General features: G+C 45.6%; 1 protein-coding gene and 1 long non-coding RNA gene across 3 annotated transcripts in view; both read right to left on the bottom strand.

Annotated features, from left to right (window-relative positions):
• Positions 1–18,441, bottom strand: part of ARID1A (AT-rich interaction domain 1A) — a 69,818-nt gene extending 51,377 nt beyond the window's left edge. For both annotated transcript variants that reach the window (XM_082684727.1, XM_082684728.1), the window contains exon 1: positions 17,241–18,441. In XM_082684727.1, the coding sequence (XP_082540853.1) occupies positions 17,241–18,380 (1,140 nt within the window). In that variant the 5' untranslated portion in view covers positions 18,381–18,441. The remainder of the gene's footprint in view (positions 1–17,240) is intronic.
• LOC309841656 overlaps positions 1–26,266 on the bottom strand; it is a 963,915-nt gene that overhangs the window by 790,460 nt on the left and 147,189 nt on the right. The gene's annotated exons all lie outside the window — the stretch shown is intronic.

Raw genomic sequence — 26,266 nt, 5'->3', positions numbered from 1 at the left:
TTTTATTTATTTATTTGACACAGAGTGACCCAGGTGCCCCTCACCAAAGAGATTAAAAAACAAAAAACAAAACAAAACAAAAAACTTTCAAAATTCTGTTAAGTGTCCAAATAGAATATAAATTCAGAAATCCAAACTCAGGACACCTGGATGGCTCAGTTGTTGAGCTTCTGTCTTCAGCTCAGGTCATGATCCTGGGGTCCTGGTATAGAACCCCACATTGGGCTCCCTGCTCAGTGGAGAGCCTGCTCCTCTCTCTCCCACTCCCCCTGCCTGTGGTCCCTCTCTCCGCCTCCGTCAAATAAATAAATAAATAAAATCTTAAAAAAAAAAAAAAGTGTTAAAAATCCAAACTCAAGGGTGCCTAGGTGGCTCAATCAGTTAAGTGTCTGCCTTTGGCTTGGGTCGTGACTCAAGTCCTGCATTGGGCTCCCGGGCTCCCTGCTCATCGGGGAGTCTGTTTCTCCCTCTCCCTCTGACCACTTGTGCTCGTTCTCAAATACATACATGCATACAATCTTTAAAAAAACAACCCAAATTCAATGAAAAGTTCTATCAACCCTACTCTGTTTACAGAAATAGTTCTAGGAGATTAGGGCACACTCCTTTCTGCAGACTAAGAACTCATTTCAAAGCCACCACCTGAAGCACCAGCCTGACCAAACATCTAGGAGGGGCTGCAACCAGACATCAGACTTGATCTTCCAATCCACACTCTGTCTCTAAAAGTGATAGAGAACAAGGGGCTTCTCTCCTGGCTCAGAGATTTTAGGCTACTGTGCTCCCTCCTTCTAGGTCAGATGATCACAGAAAACTTATGAAGGGTAGAAAAGAGACCAAAGGGTAAGAGTCACTGAATCATCTAGCAAAACTCAAACAGATTATGAGAGCCAACTGTAATAACCACCTCACAGCTGTCCACCCAGAAGAGGCATGCCAGAAAAACCACAACCAGGTGGCTGTATTTTCTTTATTTCTTCTTTGGTTCCAGAAAGAGCCCTTCAAATAGTGCAGCAACAGCACCAAACTAATGAACAACAAACGATGAGTCCTTCTTAACCAGCACACTTTCATTAGCCACCTTTCACAAAGAAAATGCTCTTCTGCAAATAATGAGGAACACTTTTTTCAAAGACCAAATTTAGCTAATCAATCTCTCCCATTTCTAGCGAATTACAAAAGCCTCTGAGGAAACCACACAACTTCTTGAGAAGGAATTCCTCGTTAGGTCCTGCTTCAATCCCAGGTTTTAAAAACAGTTAAGTCCCCAAGAAGATGATTAAAACAGGAACTGAAATGCCATTTGATAAAATTAAACATCCCCTCCTTAACAACTTTTTAATCTCAAGAGTAAGGCAGCAGCACAACATGGTGAAAAGTACTAGACTGAGAAGACACTTGGGTTCCCATCCCAGTTCTCTGACCAGTTCCCTGGGGTGGGCTGGGGTTGGGGGGGATGGGCAAAGCACTAGCCAGGTTGTACCTTAACATCCTCAGCAACACAATGGAATCCGGCCCTCCAGATTAGAACAGCAGCTCTGGGAGAGGGCCAGGAATCTCCTTAGGCAATTCTCCTGTCAAGTCTGGGAGCATTCGGCTACAATGCCCTCTTTCCCAAACTCCTCCCATCTCTAGTACCAAGTGACTCTAGAGCTGAGATGCATGTTCAGTTTCCTTAGCCAAACAATGGTCTTAAGAGGGCAGTGCCTGGCCAATAGAGAAACCACCAGGAATGCATCTCAGACTCCCAGATTCCTAAATAAGCCGCAGTCTCAGTCAAAACCAAGCTTTCCGAAATTCATATACTGAGTCCCTGCGTTGTCTTGTTCACCTACACACGTATCACTAACATACTATATACTTATGCTGCTCACATTCTGTATTCCAGGACAGTGAAGATGTGTGTGTAAAGCAACTTTCCTTCTTTAAAAGTAGGAAAGGAAAGGGGACTGTGGGGGCACCTGGGTGGCTCAATGGGTTAAAGCCTCTGCCTTCAGCTCGGGTCATGATCCCAGGGTCCTGGGATCGAGCCCCACGTCGGGCTCTCTGCTTGGCAGGGAGGCTGCTTCCCCCTCCCTCTCTGCCTGCCTCTCTGCCTACTTGTGACCTCTCTCTCTCTCTCTCTCTCTCTGTCAAATAAATTAAAAAAAAAATCTTAAAAAAAAAGGGGGGACTGTGGAAGGGAAAGTGAAATTCTAGAGGCCTTGTTAATTCCTAACCTCCTTCATGCAGAGGAAATGCTTTGGCCCTGGGTGGCCAGTCCTACACAATGGTTAAGAGCTCTGCCCTTGCAAGGCCTTCAACATCTCTATCCCTCAGTTTCTGCATCAAGAGAACAGAGACAATACTAGTAGCACCCTCGGGGCTGAATGAATGACTTAATACATTAAAACAAGACCCTCTTCTTCAAACCAACTGGACATGCTGCAGCCTCACCAACCTCTCCACCAGAAATACACTTTCCTCCTTCCAGTATTAGTATAGCTCTCTTCCACATCAAACAACACTTTAACGTGGCCTTCCCTGGTAAACCCATCCAGTATCTCAATCCTGCACAGCTCTTTGACCTGGTCCATGATTAACCGTTCTCCCAAGCATGTATCATTAGAATACTCTATGGTTTACTATTTATCTTGTTTAATGTCTATATCTTAGACTAAAATATATAAGCTAGTGGGTATATGTCTAGAGATACTAGAGGTATAAAGTGTGTTTCATTGACTGTTATATCCTCTAGCACCCAAAATGTTAGCTATTATCATCCTGCACAAGTCCCAGATTTCTAGAAACAAAGCTTAGCAACTAGAACACTTAAGGTCTCGTCCTATACACTCAAGACCAGAAACCCAAAGTGGTCAATTAGAGGTCAGCTAACAAATAAACTGAGGTTATGCTTTTTTAAAAAAGAGGGAAAAAAGCACAGGCTTTGATACTACATTGAGCAAGTCACTTCCCTTACACCGGAATCATCTGTAAAACTGGGGGATTAAAAACTGTCTAACAAAGATATAAGACAGTTGAAATGATTAAATATGGGAAATGCTTGTTAAACATACAGGTTCATAAACTACACAAACAGACATTACTTCCCTTTACCCTCAATGAGCGAAAAAGCAGAATGGGCTGTAAGCAGTTTCAAACTACCTGCTTAAAAATCAAGAACAACACAAGTCAGACATCTAAAGGGTTGATCAGTCCAGTTTTCAAGCTCTATCTACTTTCAGTCTTTTCTCCCAAAGGAATCCCAAGGAATCTCCTCCCAAGAATCCTGACAGTAAAGCCCAATAGTTTTCAATCAGAATAATACTAATCCCCTGAGAAGTGTTTGGAAATAAATGTATTAAAGTGCCTTTTTTGTTGTTTTTGTTGTTGTTGTTGTTGTTGTTATCACATCAACTCTGTGGTGCTACTGGCATTTATTACCTGGGGAGCAGGATGCCAAATGTCCTGCAATGCATCTCCACACAAAGAAGAGCCTCGAGGAGAAACAATGGACTCTAGCCCATTACAAGTCCAATCTTAGATGGAGAATTTCCTGTAACACTTGACCCTGGAGCAGTGAAGGGAAAGGGAATCAGAACTGACCAGTACCCATCCCAAGAGCCCAGCATTACAAAGCCACCCAGTAGCCAAGGTAATCATATATAAAATTTACTTTAAAAAATAGTCAGAAGATAATTTACTGAAGGTCGCACTTCTCCTCCAGCGCATTTATTACAACTTCATAATGGTTATTTGTAATTACTTACTTACATCTTCCCCCACTAGAAAGTACTCCACGGAAGCAGAAATTATGAATCCTATGTTCACAACACAGTAACTGATACATTGTAGAAGCTCAGTAAGTATTTGTTGCATTACTGTAAGCAACCTGCAAATGGAAGGTGGGTACTCACAGGTTTTCCAAAAAAAAAAGTTCTGCCATAGACTTCTTACATTGGCAAGTAAGTCCATAACAGGATTGGGCAATTAAGTGAGCTAAAAAGTTATTATCCCCCCAAATTCCTGAAAAATGGGGAATAGGATCAAAGTCTAGGAAATCCTGATGGTATGCAAGAAAGACAGGTTGGGATGTCGCATCCCAGTACTGCGCTCGATAATTAAAAACAATGTAGAGACCTTGCTACCCACATGAGGTGGTCTGGGTTGACACCAGGAAAAGGTACTTCCTCCCACAAACCATTCTTTGGTGTTTCTATTAGGAAAAGGACCTTAGTGTGGATGGACCACAAGCCCTATGGAGTGGCACGGTTTTTAAGACAGTTTCTGCCCTGCTTACTTGTCCCTTATCATGAAGTGATACAGTACACGTAAGGAATAGAGAGTCAAGGGTCATGTAACCTTACAAACACAGCTTCACCCAGGAGGGCACATAGCAACTTTTCAATAAAGACAACACTTCTAAATCATGCTTACTTCTTCTGACCTAGTTTCTGAAATACTCTTCCTTCTTCCATATTAAACTGCTTTGCAGATAACTGCTTAAAAACAAACAAAAAAGGCAAAGGCAAAAACTGCTCATAGTCGCAAAACTTTAAGGCCTCATTTGCTTTCTCTTTAAGAAGCTCTCATTTTCCCCCACTCCTTTTATTTTATCTGTAATTCCAAACTTGGACTGGTCTTGCATGGGTTATATAAAAAGATCCTAAATTTCTCTAAGTGCACAGTTCTACATCCTGCCAAAATTTCTCCTTCTGTACTAAAAAAGGTATCTGTGACACATCACTGAGCTGTAGGAACTTGATTTACATGCAGTTGGAGATTCCGTTTGTCATCAATCCAATCAAGTCCTGTAAAGACACTGTGAAGCAGCAATGCCACTGTGTTTAATTCCTAGGGCTGCCTTGGACCACTTTCCAAAAATGCCAGTCTTTCTCCTGGTCCCCCGAAATCTACTCTGAACTCTAACAGGCACAATCAAGTAAGTTAAAGAATGGCCCAGAGCACAGCCAACCTTATTAAGATTATAGATGCCTCTTAAATCCTCAGGCTTTTTTTAAGGTCAGCAATTCCCTGAATGAAAAGCCATACAGTCCTGTGAATTCTCCAGTTCTTTTCAAAGCTCCAAAAGCACATTGGTACCAACCTCCTCTACACCACTGTTGACACAAATGTGTACAGGAGACGCTGGCTGGCTCCGTCAGTTACACTAGAAATATGCCTGGGCCAGACCAAAGTTACTAGCTATCTTTTCTGAAGTTTAGTTGTCTCTCCTCTTTATTTGCTATCTCTGGCCAGTATAATCAAATTGAGATGGATACCTGACAAGCTAAGTTATGCAAATCTAGCTAAAATTTATCTTTTCCTCACCCCCATCCCCAAGTCTGTTTTCGTTTTAGCTCACACACTCTTTGGAGATTGTCTTATTCAAGGCACACAGAGTTTCCTTTTGGTGAATACGTCTGGGTGGGTGAACCCAGCTATCTCAATCTCATTTTATTTTAACCCAAAATACCATAATGAGACCACATATTGGTCACTTGAGGTTTCATGTAGGGGTTTTAAAGAAGCCGATTCAAAGCTGCACTGGGAAAGCAGAGGATTCAAATCACAGACTAGAAAGAAAAACAAAAATGTTACAATCTGTCCTGTACCAACACAACCCCAAAAACAGATTGAGGAAGGCTAAGAAACAGTCTCCAGGCCAAAGGCAATAAAGTGGGAAAGAGAGTAGAAGAGGTAGAGATCATTTAGGAAAACTTCTGCTTGTTAGTTAATTAGACAAAGGCACTTCCTGCCTCTCCTTAGGGCAGGTACCTCCAACTGAGGCACACAGATAGCAGCTGATCTCAAAGTGGTGTAAATTGCATCTCCAATAAAGACACTTTACCAGCTCTAGTATGGTAAAATTACTAGGCCTCCATGTGCTCTGCATTCTACCAACAGAGTTAGACATCAAAAGAGGGAACGGAAAAGGCAAAAAACAAAAACTAGAGAAAATCAGGCTAGAAGGCAGAGGGATGACAAAGGGAGATTAAAACACACAAGCACACACAAAGAACATAGGACTCCCTACTAAAATTATTTGTACCCATAAATGTCAAATCACAGATCAAACTGTCAGTACACTGCCTCCTAGAAGCCTTGGCCTTCATGGCAGCCGGGTCACAGTGATCACAGCTTCACTCCTCAGACAGGAGGGAAAAGAGGCCTGGTACAAGGAAACTTGTTTTTAATGGGAACAATACAGAAACCGCATCAGGTTTTCAGAAAGTGCAGGTGTACTAAAACACTGGTTCTACACTATGTCTTTGCATTGTTACTGTTTATTCCTGGACCATTTCTCAAACTCCCACTTCTGTGCCAAGCACAATCATTATTTATCAAGTCATACAACTGGGGACAGGTCTTGGCTCAAAAGTTCGCTTCTTGGAGAGATCTCAACCACTTCAAAGATGGGCAACTTGTCAGGAGTTGACTTAGAGAAGCTAGGACTTTAAGACAAGGGTCACAAGGAAAGGAATTACAGCAAGACTCTAGCTAGCCACTGAAAGGCTAAGGTGTGAGAGAAGGAGGGAGGTCATTAAGGATGTCCTACTAAGAGACCAGCAGATCACCAAAGGCCCTGTTCTCAGATCAGTTGGCCATCACGAGCAGAAGGGACATCATGGCGTTTAATCAAAGCTCCCAAACTGGCCTCAGTGCCATTTTCAAGAATCACTTTCTTAGTCAATTTACTTGCCTGGTCATACCTACTGACCACACAGTCACAATCCTAAAATGAACTTTTCCACCTTCATCAAACAATCAGTACCACAGATTCAGATTATCCTCATTCTGCATGTCACCAAAGAGCTAAGAAAAAGAGAACTGGAAGGCAGGGAGTCCCTAAGACCTATAAGGAAACAGACCTGCTTGGTCACTGGAGTTTATCATTACTGCATAGCAGAAGATCCATCTCAAAAAGTATTCCTTTCTTTTCCCCAACCCCACGCATTTACCTCTTCTCTATCCAGTAATTCTCTCACATCTTGTAAGGGCAGATACATGTGAAACATTAGCCTATGGTATAATCTGGAAGGAGTCCCTCCCGTAATTCAGATATACTCTGTAGCACAGCTGACCATAAATGCATAAACCCAGTAGTTTTAACTTGGGTATGCATCACAACGGCCTGGAGCGCTTGTTAAAACATCCTGCTAGAGTTCTGGATTCAGCAGGTCTGGATAAGTATTTGCATTCCTTTCTTTCTTTCTTTTAAGTAGGCTCCATACCCAGCATGGAGCCCAATGTGGGGCTTGAACTCATGACCCTGAGATCAAGACCCAAGCTGAAATCAAGAGCTGGACAGTTAACTGACTGAACTACCCAGGCGCCCCCTTACGTTTCTCAACAGGGTCCAGGTAATGCTGATGCTAATGGTTAGGGATCCCACAGAGAACTACTGGACTAATCTCTCAAACCAGAACAAAAGATGCGTAATAAAATCTGTTATTTTTTTTTAAGCATTAATATAACTTATACGTAGCTAAGAACTATGGGATAGCTTTTAATTCAGTAAAGACCAAGTGTCCTTAACCATTCCCTACTATCCCCCTCTCAAACGGGCCTCTACCAACCAGGAGTCATGTTCAAATTTTATTTTGATAATAGTATCTTCATATATCTTATTAATATTTATTGAAACCTACAAGGTAGATCTTTTTCCTCATTATATAGTTGAGGATACAGATTCAGAGAAGTTAAGTGACCTGCCTAAAGTCACACAGCATAAGGGAACTTTAAACCTTGGTTTTAGAGCTGACTCTGCTATGAAACTTTGTGTGAGGTACTCAATCTTCATGTGTTCACTTTCCCCGAGTGGAAATTAAGATCATAAACCTTGCCTTTCCTGCAAGTGCTCCAAGTCATAGAAAGTAAAATCAATCTGCAAATACTCTCATAAGGCAAGTTGCTCTTACTTAGATCACTTTGAGCCTCAATCCACCCCTACCCTCACTCCTCTCAAAGGTCCCTCCCAAAAAGAAAAGTGGCCTGATCACCAAATGCCACCAATTCTTTGCATTGGGAATCACATGGCCATTCATCAGAAACTTAAATAAAATTCTAGATGGACAGAAATCTAGGCATAATGTAAAACTGTAACTAAAGGCTTTTCAGTCTTTCATCCCATTTAAGAGTCCCAGGCTACTGCAAAAATAATGTCCCAATAAGCCTTAGTGCTTGAATAATTTATTTTGAAGAAGCAAATTTAGTATTTTAAAATGTTACGGTGCTCAAGAATCAGACAAACCTTGATTCATATCAGAACTCTACCTTTTACTAGCTTTTTGCCCTAGGGCAAATTTCTCATTTTTACTCCATTTCCTCATCTGTAAAGTGGGAGGAGTAACAATAGAACCAACCTCTCATGGTTTTGAAGATTAAATAAGTAAATTCATAGAAAGACCCAGCACAGAGATTGGCACATGGTAAGTACGCAAATGCATGGCTGTTAACAGTAACACTCACCCTCAGTATCCCATCATTTGAAAATTGGAATTTCAGTGAGATTCTCAGCCTATCCCTAGCCCAGGACAAAGTTATGGATCAACTACCTATAGAATTGCTCCCCAAATCTTTTATAGTAGAGCTATCTTTGGCAGCCAGATTCCCATCTACTACTTTTTACATCTACTACTGCTGGAGCAACCGAAGAACTCCATCACCTAAGGATCGGAACAGAGATAGCAATCCATACGCACCAGACCAGACACAGTAGCAAAGAGCAACTAATTCCCAGCATTTCTGCTTAGGTGACTTGTTCACTAAGGACAAGAGAAAGCCATAAGAAGGTCCACTCAGAAGGAGGGGGAAATCACTGTGCAAGAAGAGCCCAAACACGCATTTGTTTCCTCTAAGGGGAAGCACTCAGCACTATGTAGCCTTTAATCATCTACCATGTGGCTGAACTCACACTCTGCTTAAAGTCAAAGTATATCAGGCCTAAGTCAGTTGAGAGCAAACAGCTGGACCCAGATGCACTCATGCCCAACAAGCAAGTTGTGACCTCAAGGAAAACAGGAAGCAAAATAAAAAACAACACGCACACAGCAAATGGGTTTTTAAATGACTGATATCACACCAGCCCCTCAACTCCCCTGCTGCCGTCATGCTGGTGCTAGATCCCAAGCAGGGAGTTCCTTTTAACAGAGATGTCTATAAACAAGCAAGCTGAAAGCTAACAAGTTTAAGAGGGAAAAAGCATACAAAAATCTTGGCTGCTGGTGATGAGCCACAAAAAATCATGAATGTGCCCGTGCCAAGGGAGGAGGAAGTCTAATATCTAACATTGCAGACTTGGGAACCCAGAAGCAACGAAGCCATAAGGAAGCCCAAATGCAAAAGAGGAAAAAAAGCACATGGCACATTTCCTCTTCATATGGGTGGCAATTTAAGCAGCACTCTGGGCCTGCAGAGCACATAGCCCTGGTGCCCAAAGCCCCTTAGTATTTCATATCAACATTAGCTTCCTGGAGGGTGACAAAAATCTGTCCTGGATTACTGGGTGATTTCTAATATGTACCATAACCAACACTAAGTCAACATTTTAGGGATCAAATTTCCTACTCTGCAGCGTGTTGGAATGCATTCTTGGCATTGGACCTCTTACTGCAGCACACCCTTGGAATATGTAGAAGCCATTGGGAAATAAAGACTCAACCTGTCCCAAGATCATCTTCTGGCATGCACACATGACTAGCAAAAACACATGAAAGTTCACTCAGATGTCCCTTAACATTTAATAAAAACTAATCCCATCCCATTTGAATGGGGGGGGGGGACAATTTCATGAAGAATATTCAAGGTTGTTAAGTCAACATTCACCCTAACCTGGATTCCTCTAAAACCCAGACAGCCTAAGATAGCCTCCCCTGCTATCCATCGCAGATGAGCCACTGAGCCTTAATTCTGAGTGCCTGGAAACTCGCTTTGCAAAATGCCAGAATGGCAAGGCAAAACAAGTTGGGAAAGAGATTTCTAGACTAGAATCTGTACTCAGGACTCTATACTTTTGTATACTGCAACAGTGTAACCTAGCCTTCTCTTCCAGGTGAACGCAAGGCAGCGGCCTGGCACTGGACTCTCCAGGCATCTTCAGTGGTTAAGCATCCACTTACAGCCCTTGAAAAGTACCAGAAGTCATGTGTGGTCCAACTGCACATGGACCAGCAGGTAGAGAGAAACAAGAATCACTGCCATTTCAGAGGCTCCCATAGGAATAAGCATGTGTTTGCAGCATTTATGAGCTTTTTGGCCATAGCCAACCTAATCAAGAACAATATTAAAGGCCATTTCTCTGAACAGATGGGCAAACTGCACATGTGCTGCCTTACCCACCCATCAACCCTCAATATAAGGTCTGATCCAAGCAACTCAGCTTCAGCACAGCTCCCAGCTTTTTAGAAATAGCAGCAGCCTAAGTATCTGGACAGGTACTTCATGGCTCTCATTTTAAGAAAAGTCGATTAGCTCTGCCAAAAAAAGAAAAAAACCTAAGCTCTCCAACCAAAGTTGAACCACTGTCACTGCAGAGTTGTCCAGGGCACACAACTCTGAAGGTGACACAACCTTCGAAACCCAAAATTACTAAAAAAGAGCCCCTGAAACTGGCCAAGAATTTGGCAGGTTGTACTAAAGGCCCCACATAACCACAAGAACCACTAAGACCCTGGAGCCACTCTCTTTCACAGAATTTTATAGTGACAGTCCAAATTCTCAAAGTCACCAGAATGAAGCAACTACAGGTCTGGAGATGGTTGTGTAACATGGATCCTATAGAGCCTGTGGCACTCAGAGTAGCATTATGAAAAAGCAAATTAGTATTTTAACTTTCCCCCTCTTGAACATTAAGTTTCACGATTCACTGCCTCCGAAAACCTGTCCCAGGTTAACCCTGCCCAACTCTGACTGCTCCTTATTCTTGAATTCTTTCAGCCCACACACTTAGTTTGGTCTATACCCATTTACAAAACCCTGCTTTGCAAGTTTTCCAGATGTGTGCACATAAGCATGCTTTGCCAAGAAAATGAAATTCCTCTGAAGCAGATACTGTCTCTTTTAAGTCCCTTCCTAGTATCTAACTGGCGTGTTCACAAAGGGCTATTTCCTACTCCCATCTGAACCTCCAAATCCCAGAGCCAGAAATCATACTTTCGGCAACAAGTCTGATGATCTAATACCCTTATCACCATGACACTGAGAAAGGTCTGTGCAACCAATGTCTGTGTCAACCCAAATTTTTGTATTTTGTTTTAGAACAAGCTGATAGCCTTTGGTAAGTCAGTGGAGCCTAAAAATTATGGCCAGGGCCATAATGATATTCATAATCCCTACTACTCTGCTAAGTCAAACAGGCACTTCCAGGACTCTGGTCTATAAAAACACTTCTTGTGAAGAAAACTGGTGTCAGAGTCAGTGGATTTTGTTTAAAAAGAGACTTTGAGGAGATAAATCTGGTCATCTCACAAGGCTACCAAAGCAGAATACTACAGGCACACAGCTAAAATACTTCTAAAATATTTCTTCCTCCACAAAAAGAATGTTTCACTGAAGGAACACAGAAATGTTTTTAATCCTAAAATGGCAATTTCAAAAACAAAGACTGAATCTACCCATATAACCCTTCAGGCAGCATTTAGAGAGTCCCCAAACATTTAGGCCTTGTACTAACCCAGGAACCTGGAAGCATTAATTTGAACATATATATGAAGAATGCACAGGAATCCAGTGAAAACTATACAAATAAACCCAGCCCATAAAGTGGGCTTCTAATCCTGAGAGCCACAGCAAAACAGATGCTGAGGACGACGCTGAAGCTGCAGTTATCTTTTTCTCCCCTCTCCTTTCTGGTATTCCAAAAATGCAAACCCAACCTTAAAAACATCTCACCAAACTACAAAACCTTTCCCAAAGAACAAGGCTTTGAAACTCAGTGTCTCATAAACCAAGCTTTTGGAGCACTTACCTCACTATTGAAACTTAGTATCTTCTTTCCAAACTTCTGTTTATTTTCACTCTGAAACTGCAATCCATTTTGAACAGGGGCTCCATGTGCCCTGAACTTAGCCTGGAGCCAGGACCATGGAGGCTTCTCTTCCAGGACAGCATCTTTTCACTTCCAATCTCTTTTAGATCATCTCTCCTTATCTCCACATCTCCACACCCCCCCCTTACTACCCCCTTCCCTACCCACATTTCTTTTTCTCCAGTTACTTATTCCCCCACATGAGAACAGACTAGCATTATCTTTGCTTGAAAACTGTTTATTAATTTGCCTGTCAAACATTCTATAGAGCCGTTTACATCTTACTACAGAAACCTCCTGGGTACATATTGACAGCTCAGCAAGTATTTACACAAAGCTCTGAAACATTTGGTTCCTTCAGAGAGGAAGAAGCTGCTGTGTCAAGCAGAGAATGATCAAACACCTTTTCCTCTACCTTTTCCCCTCTTTCATAAAGGGAAGCTTCCTTTTAGCATACTTCGAATATGCCTAAATTATCCTTCTAAACTACTAAGCCAGGAGGAGAAAGAAAGGAAATTCAGGTGTGCTGGAGAAGAGAGAGAACAGCATTTCCAGCATTTGGAAATCACACCATGTAGCTTAAAAAACCAAAGGTATGAGAAAAGGGCAACAGGCCTATGAAATTGACCCTGTAATGCTTGGCTTTTCCTGTTCCAGTCTCAGGAACGTTTGCTCCTCTCTCAGCAAAACTTACAGGACAAGTTCAGGCACTCAGATTACAACCAACTGCCCAAACCAGACCTAGACCTGCCCAAACACCCAAAGAGTCTGGAAAACTTAAAGAGACCTCTCCCACCTTCCTAACCTCCCCCTCCAAAAAGAAGCAGACTGTTAATGTTATGAATATCTATTCCCTACCCCACCCTGAATCTATTCCCCAAATCCCCTCTTGGAGATTTTGAAGCAACTATTTTTCAAGTCTTCCTTTAATGAAGTCTGACCAATTTTTCCATTAATGTTTAGTGTTTTAACCACCAGCCAGGTAGAATGATTAATGACAAAGTTTCAAAGCAAAATAGTTTGGTAGGGCTTTTTCTGTAAAGGGCCACAGATCATCGTGGTACCCAATTGTTCAGAGCTTGCTCCTGTAAATCCTCAGGAGGAAACAGCCTTGAGTTCTTCAGGCCCAAGGGAAGACAGACAGTATCAAGACCCCGACCGGTACATGTATAGGAAAAAGTTGCCGTCGTGTTAAGTCAGGTACGAAAGCACAGCCCAATGTGTAGCATCAGAGAAAGCGGCCATGCAATCCACCAATTTCACTTTACTGATGAAGAGACAACACCAACGGCTTGCCCCAAATCACACAGCTTAATCTAGAACTGAATGTGGAATCAAAGCCTCTTGCTCCTGAGCCTTGTGCTCTTTACCCCCCACCACTATGTCACACACAACTCAGTGTGCATCAATAATAATGATCAATCTAAACAAGGAGAAACCCAGAGATAAAAGCCATGGGAATCAGGACTCCATTTTAGAGACTAAGGTATCCCAGTTCACTGGCAGGAAAGAACAGTTCAGTGCCAATTTATTTTGAATACCATATTTTAACCATATATTTGCTCAGTTCGGTGGCTTCTAGAATTCTATAATACAACCTTGGGAAGTGGGGTGTTGGGAATGGGCCTGCCATACTCTGTTAGCCTCTTTCCAAATTTTCAAAAGTTCACTAACTTCATTGCTAAAGTCTACTGTAGACATCACACCCTGAAGGAATCAATCCAACAGATGAATGTTTAATGCAACCCAAGACATCTTATTACAGCAGGTGCCACTTGTCATGGTTACTCTGTGTCACACACAAAGGAAAGAAACCTTGAAAAGTCCTTACAGGGCCCAATACAAAGAAGCCAACCTTGGTCTTGGATGCTTTCTCTTCTCTTGCCACCAACCCAACCCCCATCACCCCTAGTTTTCTCATGGACAGTAGAGAAACATGAAGCCTCACAACTAAGTGCCATTTCAGTGTGGTTTTCCTGGTCCCTCCTACTTGAGAGAGCTCCAAGAGTCCTGTATTTTAGCCAGCCCAGAATTTCTGCCAGCAGGCATTCCCATAACAAGCCCAAGATTCCTGTATTTGTTTCCCAGGAATCGGAAATATCATAGCAAGAACAGCTAAACTTCTACAATCAAATTCATCTTGATCCTGGACCACATATTCTATTTCATTTTTTACTTTGATGAGCTGATACTCCTCTCAAGGTACTACAGCTAAAAGCATCCCAAATAAAAAGCTTCACATGAGGCTCAAGCACATAGGTGACCGAAAAATATTTCATCAGTAGCAGGATTCAACACCTGAAGCCACAGTGTTACATATGGAAAGCAATAAAGGAAAAGTTTGCTGGCTGGGATCTTCCTGCTCCTGTGAAAAAGACAGAGCCACAAAACAAACACTTAGCTAATCTTTATTTCATAAAAGTAGAGTCAAATGAGAACATTACCATCTTAGCTGTGTCAATCAATTCTCTGCAAAACAGTCTTAATCCAAGACTGAGAAAGGGACAGAGCAAGACCCTCTTATTTAAGAATGCTTAAAAAGAAGGATTCGTCCTCTGACAAGAGCTTTATCCTTAAGTAGCAAAGAAGAATTTGTATCAAAATCTATCCATCTACATGGTTCATGGAGACTACCACAAAACTGAAAGTTGTATAGTCTCTTCCACAAGTGAATGCTCAAGAGCCCATTCTCTGGAGGTCAGGGAGTAGGCAACTGAAATGAAATTGAACAGGAACCTTGCATTAAGTGCTAGGTATGGTGATGTTAAAAGTGAATCCAGAAACTCATTGAGAGGTAGCACAGACAAGCTTTCAGACAGGGACGACATCTATTTTTCTACCATTTACTCAGCACAGAGCATAGTATCTAGCACACAAAGTGCTCAAATATTTAATGACTGAAAAACAGAAACCACTCTATGGCAAAAGTTTGTTTTATCCAGTTCCCCCCACCCCCTCAAAAAAACAAAGTGTTTGCCTGGATATCCCCAAACCAGCAAAATTCAAATTAATTTTTGCTTGTAAATGAGTCTTAACTTACCCCAAATTATTTCTTCTAATAGTTTAAGAAAGGTAACTGGCTCACACTTCCTCCCCTCAAGGGAAAAGAGATGTAATGTCTCTTATCCAGAAAGAAGAGGATGTTCTCTTCTCTAAGACAAAACTTATCCTCCAGAACCAGAAATTCCATATAAAACTCCCGTTTCTTGCCCCAACACAGAACATCATAGACAATGTGGAGTCAAGGCACAGAGCTCTAAATCTGCCATTTAACACAGCTATTTTCAAAACTCCCAGCTCAAGAGAAGAGAAAAGCAGTTCCAGGATGAGGAAGGAACACAGCTAATCAGTGAACAAAATCTCATAGCAGGAAGGTACCACTAGGTACTACTGGGGGCTGGGGGCATGAAGAGCTTTTCCCCTTTCAAAAGATACCTACTCCACAGAATACCCAATATTCCTGACTAAAACACTGAAGAAAGAAAGATGCTAAGAGATACTAAGAGCAAAATAAAAATAAAATAGAATGCATAAAAATGTACCTAAAAGTTGTCATTTCTAAGCAAATACCATGTATCATTATAGGTTTGGAAGATAGAAAAAAAATGGAACATACCTTAAAATGCAAAGAAAAAAATTAGATGACTTCTATTTCAAAGCTCTAAAGTGACTGATGACAAAACAGAAAACCAACCTTTTTGATATCCCAGGAACAAATGATAAATTTCAACAAACCAGGCCTTTAGGAGAAAGTCCCACACAAGATCATAAAAGATGTCAGCTTCTCTTTAAATCAGAGCTGCTCTCCCAAAGTTCAATTAACAAAGTGTTAACAAGATTCAACATGTAAACAAAGAATGAGGCCAGTCTTCCTTAAAACAGAACACTTGAACCTAATATGAAATTCTCTCAGAAAGCTTCCAGTTTAAGGAAAAAAAAAAGTTTTCTCTTACACCCCTCCCATAAAGATCCCACATTTGTCACTCAATAAATAACCCCAATAAAATAATTTCGATTCTGAAAAGCGAACATGGTCAAAATTACTCAAGACAAATGCATCTTCAGAGCCATCAAAGAAGTCATTTATACCATCAGGAAAGTCACAAAACCAAAACAAACAGCAAACCCATTGTAGAGAAAAACTCAGCTACTGTTCTGACAACACAGAATCTATTTCAGGCTGCATAAAACATAACAAGCAAAATAAATCCAAGGTACAAGCAAAATGCCACTGCCTCCTCTTTTGTTTCGGCACAATGTAACAAGGGCAGCCTGTCTGGGGCTCTGCTCCTGCTGATACAGTATTGCTGCTTAAACCTCCCTCCTCAAGGTCACAGCCAATTTCAGCTCTGGAATAAAAGGCAGATAGTGGCAGCGATGGTTTGGGTTATCACTGGCAGAAAAGCAGAGTGTAAAAGTTTATGAGCTCATCAGGATTGTTGTACCATTACATCAGAGGCAATTATAAATGGCCAAGAGCAGGAGATGGGGAGCCAATCAGATCACAGATAGGATGTCAACCTAAGACCAACTGTCTCCTGGCTTTGACAGAAGGATTTTACCTCCATAATTCAAATCCCAAACCAAAGCAATCTGCACTTACTACTCCAATCACTCAGCTGTTTACCAGCACTTCCAGGGAGAAGCCCAGGCCACTGGGCCGACGGAGACTAAGACAGGAGATGGCCCGGGCTGCCCTGGGTGAACCGCAGCCGGCCTCTAGCTGCCCCCAAGCAGGCCCCTGACCTCCCCCGAGGTACCCCAGAGCCCGAGGGGCCCCTCCTTGAAAGCACAGATGGGGAACGGCCTAGAGGAAGGCAGGAGGGCGGGCAGAGAGGAGCGGCAGGTGAGCAAAGAATTGTCCACTCAACCCGCGAGCTCATAGCACTGCACACCCCTAAGCTGAGCCCCCAGCACCCCCCTCACCCCGGGCCAGGCCCTTTCCCGCACATTCTGCCCTGCACCCCTCTGAAGACCCCAGGAGTTCGAAGGGACCAGGGGAGAGGGAGAAGGGGAGCATACACCTCAGGGAAAGCCCCACACAAAGGCTGAAGGAGGGAAGGAGAGGAAGGCAGACAGGCAGCCATTTTAAGAGAAGAGCCAGACAATGGCAGCTCCCCAGCAGTGGGGGCCCCGGACTGGGGGTAGCCCAAGGCTGTGGCCTGCTCCCCGCAGCCGCCACCCACTCCCAGGACCCCGCTCACCCCAGCCCCCTCCCCACTCAGCTGTGTACCTGCGGGGTCCGGGCGAGCGGCTGCCCCCCGCCGCCGCTGCTCCCAGGGCTCATGGGCGCGTGGTGGCTCCTTTGTTGGGCCCCTCCCGAGGCGGCTGCTGCCGCCGCCGCCGCCGCCGCCGCAGCCCCCCAGCACTGCGAGGCCATGTCCGCCGGGCCCTTGCCGGCGCTCCCGTCCTGGGGCCCGCCGCCGTAGTCGCCCCCGGGGTAGCCCTGGTAGCCCCGGGCCGAGCTGGGCGACGTGAGCAGTTGGTTGAGGGTGGGGGTGGCGGTGGGCTGGGGGGTTCCCCCGCCGGCCGCTGAGGGGCCGCCTCCCCCCATGGCCCCGAAGCGCTGCTGAGCGAAGGACGAAGACGACGAGGAGGCGGAGGCGCTGGAGGAGGGAGGCGGCTTGGAGCCGGCGGCGGCCGCCGCGCCGGAGCCCGGAGTGCCACCTCTCGGGGAGCTCAGCGCGTAGGCCTGGGGGGGCGGGGGGTAGGCGCTGCGGTTGGGGTAGTAGGAGTTGTACTGGTGGTTTGGGAAGCCGTGGTCGTGCGAGTTCTGCTGGGGCCCCGCGTAGGGCTCCAGGCCCCCGCCGCCGCCGCCGCTCTGCAGCGCTGCCAGGCCAGGGCTTTGTTGTCCGCCATGTTGTTGGTGGAAGACGGCGGCCGCCGCGGCGGCGACGGCAGACGGGCTCCGGCCGTAGGGTTGCCCGAAGCCGTAGGCTGGGGGCGGCAAGGCGGCCGCGGCTGAGTGAGGAGGCGCCCCCACCCCATCGCTGCTGCCGCCGCCGCCGCCGCCGGGCGGCTCCGTGAGGTTATTGTTCAGGGCGGGCCTAGGGCCCGCGTTCCCGTTCGAGTTCTTCAGGTCCGGCTCCGCGCCGGGCCCGCCGCCGGCGCCGGCTCCACCGCCGCCGCCACCCCCATTGCTCTCGGCCCCGTCCTGCAGCTCCTTTCCCAGCGGCTGCGGCGGCCCCACGGCGGGGCCCTCGCTTTCCTGCCCGGCGGCTGCCTTCATTTCCCCGCGCTCGGCCGCTGCCGCCGCCGCCGCCTCGCCCCCCGCCTCCTCCCGCTGCTGCTGCTCCGCTTTCTTCAGCTCCGAGGGCGGCGGCGGCGGGTTGCCCAGGCTGCTGGCGGCGGCGGGGGCGACCTGCGCGGCCATGATCCCCGCTGTCTCGTCCGCGGAGAGACCCGGCCCTGTCTTCGTCTTCTCCCCCCCTCCCACCCCGCCCCGGGGCCGAGTCCCCCGGGCTGCCCTCCCCACCCGCCCGGGCGGGCCTCGCGGGGCTCCGCTGCTGCGCGGCGCTCGCTCGCTCGCTCCTCTCCCCCCCGCCCCGCCGGCTCAGGCTCCGGGCTGGCGGCGGCGGAGGAGGAGGAGGCGGCGGCGGCCGAGGCGCCGGCGGCTCAGCTGCTCCCGGCTCTGTAGGCTCGGGACCCGGCTCTCCCGGCTCATTCCCCCCAAGCCCTTGCCTGGGAATGAGGGGGGCGGTGGAGGCTCCGCTCCCCAGGGCCTGGCCCCGCTGTGACTCTCCGCTTTCTGCTGCCGGAGAAAGGAGGAGGGAGGGAGGGAGGGAGGCGAGGGGGAGGGGGCGGGGAGGGAGGGAGGGAGCGGGGGGAGGGGGACCCGGGACGGGCGGGCTGGAGGGCGCGCGGCAGCAGCCCGGGCGCCGGGAGGCAGAGTCGGAGCGCGGACCCGGCCGGGCGCCCTGCCTCCCCTCCCCGGCCGCGGCGCGGGCCGAGGCTGCTGCGCGGCAGCGGGCTGGCGAGCGGGCGGGCGGCCGGACTGAGCGGCTAGAGCGCCCCACTCTCCTCCGAGTCCCCCTCACTCCGACACGAGGCTCAGCACTGCCATTTTACCCAGCGCCGTCGCGGCCGCCTGGCAAACCCGGAACGGAGCGCGGAGCGGGTGCAGGCCATGGAACGGACTCGCTCCCTTCCCCTCACAAAGGAGGAGGGGAGAGAACGAGCCGCGGCGGCGGCAGGCCCTCTGCCGCTTTCGCTCGGCAGCGCCGCCGCCGAAGGCTTCGGGGAAAACCCGGCCCGGAGCCCACGCCTCTCCGGAGCCTGCGCCGCCTTCCTCTTGGCGTTCCTATCCCGGTTGGTCCCCTCCAGGCCGCACAGAGGGGAGCGGGCAGCGTGAACTTTACTCGCGGCTGCAAAATTGGCCTGAGCCCGAGACCGCGGCTGCCTCGGCCCAGGCCTGACCCCCTGGCAGCGGGCCTGGTCTCTTGGCTGCTACTTAGCACCTCTACAGCACTTTTCTTCAAAGCCTTTTACAAACCCGCTCTTAAAGACCCAGCTGAGTGAACGAGCAGGGCCTTACATTTTACCCCCTTTGCAAGCCCAAAAGAATGACAGATCATTGTTCAGACTTTCCGTTTTTCCACTCCCCTCCCTCATTAGCCCGGCCTCATAAGGCCCTGAGGGCATGAGGTTCCGATTATCCCCGATTATCCCCATTTTATAGAATTGAAGACCGAGGGGAAGGGACTGCCCTGTCAGTCAAAGCACAGAGGAGGGTGATTTTTAAAAGTAGCAGAATCCCCGTCCATTTAGCCTTAAAAGAAAAAAAGAAAAAAAAAAAAGCCGTCAAGTCCTCCCACATTCAACAATGTGATCAGAATATAAGAATGGGTTTGAGATCAAAGCTGAAAGCAGATCATCTCAACCTTAGATTATCTCAACACTAACATAAAATGACCACCATTGAAGCTATTTTGGGGACATATGACAGCCTTCTAGCAGGAGAACCCAAGGCCAATTTTTCCTCTTAAGAGAACTTAGGCCACAATGATCATAGCCCCAGTCTCTGAAGATAATACCTGTAAGACTGTGAACACTTGACACAAGAGGCTCCAGGGACTGAAGGAAACTGAGTGTTCAAAGGAACCACGACAGAATGGGGATGGCCACAGAGAGGCCAACCATTTTCTCCTTACTTAAAGAGAGAAAAGGGGCAGTCTAACAGGTCACTTAAAAAATGGATGCAACCAAATTGTTTTCAACCCCCCAGTGTAAAGATTCTTCAAAGTTTACTATTATATTTCAAAAGGTGCCAATTGAGCTAGAAACATACATAGAAAACTCTAGATCTCCAGCCCTACCAAATCCCAGCAGCAGCTTTTTCCTCCTCAAGCTGATTTGGAATGCCCTGATGTGACAGGCTGCAAAAGCCAGAGGGGATTCCAGCTCCTCACCAGGCCCAAGGCTGCCTTGGGAGAGGCCCAGGCCAGTGTAGTCACTAGACACCAGGGCCTCTTTTCCCCTCAGATTTTATAAATTGAGACGTCATAGCCACAGATCCATTATCTTAGAACTTCCAGATCCTACAGGCCCCTTGGACAAATTCTGGTCATGCCGCTGGTCACTGTGAATAATTAAAAAAACCTGAAGTCATTCCTACTCTGAAGAAAACTTAATATCATCTTACACTAAAAAGACAAAACCTTTCTGTTAATCTAAGCCTGGTGCCCCCCCCCCCTCAAGTCAAGAACCAAACTACCAGGCTCTGACCGACTGGAATGGGCAAGTGCCCTCCTTTCACTCACAGTCCTCAGGGGCAACTACTCTCCCGGTGCATTAGGTCCTAGAAACCAAATTATAGGCTGCCTCATAAATGGAGCTTGGCTATTTAATCAACTGCTTCTGAGCTGGCAAACAGTCCTGAGTCCTGCACACAAATGAGGAATTTTTACATGCAATTACCCTGCCATTTTCCTCAGAGCTGGAGTGTAATGGGAAACCTGGAGCCTAGTGAAAATCTGGAAGCCAGAATGGATTTGTCTCCAGAGAAAGCCCTCATTCCCCTTATTTTCAATGGCAGTGAAATTTGAAAAGTGCCAAAATCCCTTTCCTACACGTGGGCACGCTGTTTTGAAAACAGCCACCATTTTTATCTAGCAATAAGGTAAAGTGCGTAAAACTCTATCCACTTGGACTGGAGCAGGTAATGTAGGATTTCTCCTTTACCATTTTTTAAAAAATTTCAAATCGTTTAGGGACCTCTCCCACCCCTACCTTTAGAGCCCCAGACCACTATCCCAGGGACTGCCGAGTTGAAGGGAACTTTCTTAGAAACTGGCCCATCAGCTTTCCCTAGGGGCAATGGCAGCGGGAAAGGGGGGGGGGGAGGGGAGGAGCTGGGCACGTGGCTGGCGGGAGCTCCAAGACTCAGGTTTGGGGCTGCGGGTTCTCCCGGTGGAGTTTTCTCCCCCATAGCCCCAGTATTTTAACCCCACACCCAGGCAGCTCAGGAATCCCGGCGCAGATTGGAGAACTAGGACTAGGACAGCGCTACCCTCACGAAAGCGCCTCAGCCTCCAACAGCCTGATGGCAAATATGGACTGAATCGTTGACATGGAAACCGGACTAAAGTCTTGCTCGCCCGCTCACAAGAGAGTTCTTATCGCCATCCCCGACCGCACAGCACTTGGCAAATATGGACTGGATCTCCCGCCCAGCGGATCAGGCGGAGTTTCTCCGCTCAGCTTTAACTCCAGCGGTTGCGGCAGCCAAGGAGGGGGGCAGGGCTGCCAGGACAAACCGACTGAAAATGGCAGAGGATGTGCTCTCATTTTATCCGGCTTGTACAGTGTGCAAGGATTGGGCCCGAAAATATAGGAACAACCTATTAAAATCCACGCAGTCAACTGCAAAATGTGGAACCGAGGCCTGGAGGGCTTGCTAAGAGAGGGAAACGTTTGCTGGAAGAACAGCCCTTCCTTTCTCACAATTTGCTTCCTTAAGGGTCCGAAATATAAAACTCAACAAACAAAAAAGATCGAGATCGGCTCCTTCCTTTCCCCACTTCTTTTGGGGGGAAGACGTTTTAAGCCCTGGGATCCTAGTGAGGGTTTGCCTCGGTTCTGAATAAGGCGCGAGGAATCGGAGGAGCGCCGGGTTGTGGCCCCCACACGCGTCCCCGCCGCGGCAAAGCAGCAGACACCCAGCGGAGCTCTCCCGAGTGCGAACTGGAGCTGCGAGTTTGAGCAAAAGGGCAACTATGTCAGTTGACGGAAGCCAGAAGCAGAGTTCAAATCCTGGCGTGGATTTCCGTCTGGAACTGCCTGCTTCTTAAAGTTTGTAACTCCGTGTTCAGAAACAGCCCCAGCGGAGGCTTTGGGAGCAGTGTGAAAGTCTAGCACTACCATCTGACAGCGAACAGCAAAACTTTGGGCTGCATATTAAGCGAGGAAAGTGGATTGAAGCGAGAGTCAAGGCAATTCATTATATTATCGGCTCCCAGACGGGAGCTGTAAGATACGAACTGGATCGCCAGGGAGAAAAATGGAATGGAGTCGAAATGGCGCTCAACAGCTCTTAGCGGTAAAATTGTGCCTGCCCAACGTCTAGAATCCTGAAGCAGCAACCCCAGAAGCATTGAGCTTGCCAGGCGCTCAACAACTGCTTGTGTAGATGCTTTCTTCCACCAATCTCAAAGTTTTAAAATAATTTGGAGAAATTCACATATAGAATAATAAGGAACACATTTTGAGAAATGTTCATTTCTGAATGAGGCTTTCTTTTTTTCCACTACCAGAAGAGTAGCTCTCCAAAAATACCTTAGGGTGTACATCAGTTTGCTTTATAAAATGAGAATTACCCTCACCATTACCTCTCCAAAAACTAAAATCAGAAATAAAGTAAAGATCCAGGCTGGTCTGATTTGTGGCAGATTTGAAACAAAATCTTACAACCCAGGTTCCATCTAACATGAGGAAATAGGTACCAACTCTCCCACTCTATTATGTACCTTTTCCTTATCCATCAACCTCATTGGTGAGCATGCTGTCTATTCTTTTGGAGATAACAGAGAGTAAAAGTACTGCCAATATTTTAAAGACAAACAAACATACCTGAACTGGAATTTTATAAAACCACTGGGCAGATCAGGAATTTGGACATTTCTGCTGAGGCTCACTGAAGGTTTGTATTCACCAACTGATACAAAAATAGTATATGAAAAAAATCTACTTGCCAAAAAAAAAAAAAAAAAAGCCCCTTTATAGTCCATTAGAAGAGAAACTTCATGATTTTGTATTTGGTACTTATTATACTAAGTTGTTTTTGGATTTGGAGAGCTAAGTACCAACAATATTACCAAGAAAAGATAAGGTCATCAATCTTAATATTGAAGTCTATTGCTCAGGAACAGGAAAAGTCTGTTATCTTCGACTTCCCATATTAAATCAATGTAGGCTGCTTTTGTTTTGCTTTATTTTAAAACCAATCCAGGAAAATTTCACACACGTAAAAATGATTGGAAGGGAAATTTTTGGACGTTGAGGGTAGAGGAGAAAATCAGAAGGAAAATCAAATATTCTAGGTGGGTATTTCCTTCAGCCCTGATTGCATAAGGCTTTCTTACACTGCCATTTTACTGAGATAGGAGAAAGAGTCAGTGAGTGGGGAGGTTTCTCATAGCAACTCTGGAATGGATCTGGAATGGAGTCTTTTGCTCCAACACAAGTTCTGTAGAAGAGAGTGGGAAAGAGAACAACTGTGTGAGCACTGACAAAATGGAGGGAGGCAGGCAGTCCTGTAAAACAGGATGGGAGGCTGAAACAGAAAATGTGCTGCCTGTTCTCTGCAACACAGCTACCTTAAGAGAATACTACAGAATGATCATCCCGGGCTTTTTATGTAAGAATCAAAGAAAATCCAAAGGATCCTATTAGGCATAAGACAGGAAGTGAATGGCCCCTAAGGGAAAGCATTCTGACTAGCTTTAATAGAATTGAAACCCAGCTATCCCTACAGAAAGAAAATGGCTTCTTCCAAAGAGAAAAGAAAAGTGGACCAAACAAAAAAGGGAGCTGTGAGATACTGTGGTGGTAGTGTTGTGGCACTCCGGTGAAATGCAAACTTACCAATGACACCAAAGGAAAGCTGCCAGGAAAAACTACTGTGGGTTTTGGCACTTTTCCAAATTATCACTTTCTGCTTGGAAATTTAACAAAATTGGATTCAAAAGCAACCGGAGGGGCTGAAGGGTGGGCACTGGCAGGTTAGTGCTCATCGGCCTACCCCTCCAGAGAAACTCCTGGACATCTGGGTACAAGTGTGTTGTTCTGCCTGTCTTGCTGTGGAGGAAGAAGACAGGAAACAAAGAAGAAACAACCCAACACACTCCATCAAGCCTATCCGACAGGCCATTGAAAAACAACACTGAACCCCCCGCCACACACACATACTCATACTGCTCTCTACCACAGTGTGTTTTCATCAATAGAGTCCATCCACAAACTATACTCAAACAAAAGAATACACCATGCCATTCAACGTTAGGGACTATTTTTGCCCCAAACACCAAGACCAGGATATTGATTATACATTTCGTCAATGTGAGGTCCTTTTTGACCCAGAACAGTCCAAGGGCTCTCTCTCTCTCTTTTTTTTTTTTCCTCCTCAACCAACCAACCAACAGCTAACTAAGAATATGGATACTCTGTCCAGCAAAAACTGGAGTTGATGGCTGATGTGTTTCCCCTTTAGCCCATAGAAGTCCAAAGTATTCTAGAAAAGGAGTATTATAGTTGACTCCACACCTACTCTCTGTTTTTTTATGAACTAGCAACCAGTGTTTCTAAGATGGAATTGTGGGAGAATTAGAGTAGTCCATGGCCTTCAAAAAGATCTTCTCTAGGAAAAAACAGATGTAAAGAGGTAACCCTGATTGGCTACTGAGGATTTTTAGTAATCCTTCATTAGCATGATTTATAACTGATCATGGAGAGGTTAGATAGAAACCATTTTTATAAACTTAACCAAATACCATAGATCAAGGGCACCCAGTTTCCTCCTTGAATACTCCCCTTTCATGAGGAGGCAACTTCACCATAGGCATCTGACCCTCCTCAGCAATCCTTGAGTTGCATGTGCTGTTCTGACCTAATTTATACCAGAATGGGTCTTCTGAAGCTCAGTAATCTTGTGAGCATGTTATTCTTTCAACTAGAAGTTAATTAAATGACTATTGCTAATAATAAGGTCATTCCAAAGCCATATTTATATACTTCATTCAGCACCATGTTCCTTGCTTTTTTTTTTTTTTTTCTTTCTTAAGATTATTTACTTACTTGAGAAAGAGAGCACAAGTTGGGGAGGGGAGACACAGAGGCAGAGGGAGAAGCAGACTCCCAGTTGAGCAAGGAACCCAATGCAAGGGTTTGATACTAGGACCCTAAGATCATGACCTGAGTTTAAGGCGGATGCTTAACTGGCTCAGCCACCCAGACATCCTTCTTGTTCCTTGTTTTAACTATGTCCTAGAATACTTATTAATGCTATCGGATATAGACTTTTTTTTTTTAAGATTTATTTATTTATTTTTAGAGAAAGGGAGCATGAGCAGGAGAGGAAAAGGGAAAGAGAATCTCAAGCAGACTCCATGCTGAGTGTGGTGTCTGATGCTGGGCTCGATCTCACCACCCCAAGATTTCCTGAGCCAAAGCCAAGAGGTGGACACCACCCAGATGCCTCTTTGTTATAGACATTTCTAAAGTCCTACAGTAAAACTCAAAAGACAGCCTTGTGATAGCAAGAGTTCTAGGAATAAATGCAATACCAAACAGGAACAGTCATGCTGAGCCGTAACCGTTCACTGACGTCACCTTTTGATTGCCTGTGTGTGTGTTCATATTCTCAATGATCTGCTAATTAAAGATTATGTAATTTAATAGGTTCTTCACCACTGCACATTATAGGATGTGACCTAGTCTCTCCCTTACCTCTATCCCACATGCACACACATACACACACACTCTGACATCACATTTTGGTGTATGATGCCAAAACTAGAAAAATATTTAATAGGAACAACAGGGGAAACATTTTTTCTAAACAACTAAAAGGGGACTGGGTAATAAGAGATGCTTGTTTTCTACTTTATTTAAGGTTTTTACTTCTATACTTCAACCCCAGAACGCACACAAACAGACACACACACACAGAGGAATATACACAAATATATACAAATATACATATTCTACATATGTAAAGAATTCAGCAAAATTCTTTATAAAATAGGTTTTTTTAGAAAAGATATC

This window comes from Mustela nivalis (genome assembly GCF_964662115.1).
Source record: "Mustela nivalis genome assembly, chromosome: 10".
Lineage (NCBI taxonomy): Eukaryota > Metazoa > Chordata > Mammalia > Carnivora > Mustelidae > Mustela > Mustela nivalis.
The sequence above is the reverse complement of the archived record's forward strand: the minus strand, read 5'-3'. Positions and strand labels throughout refer to the sequence as shown.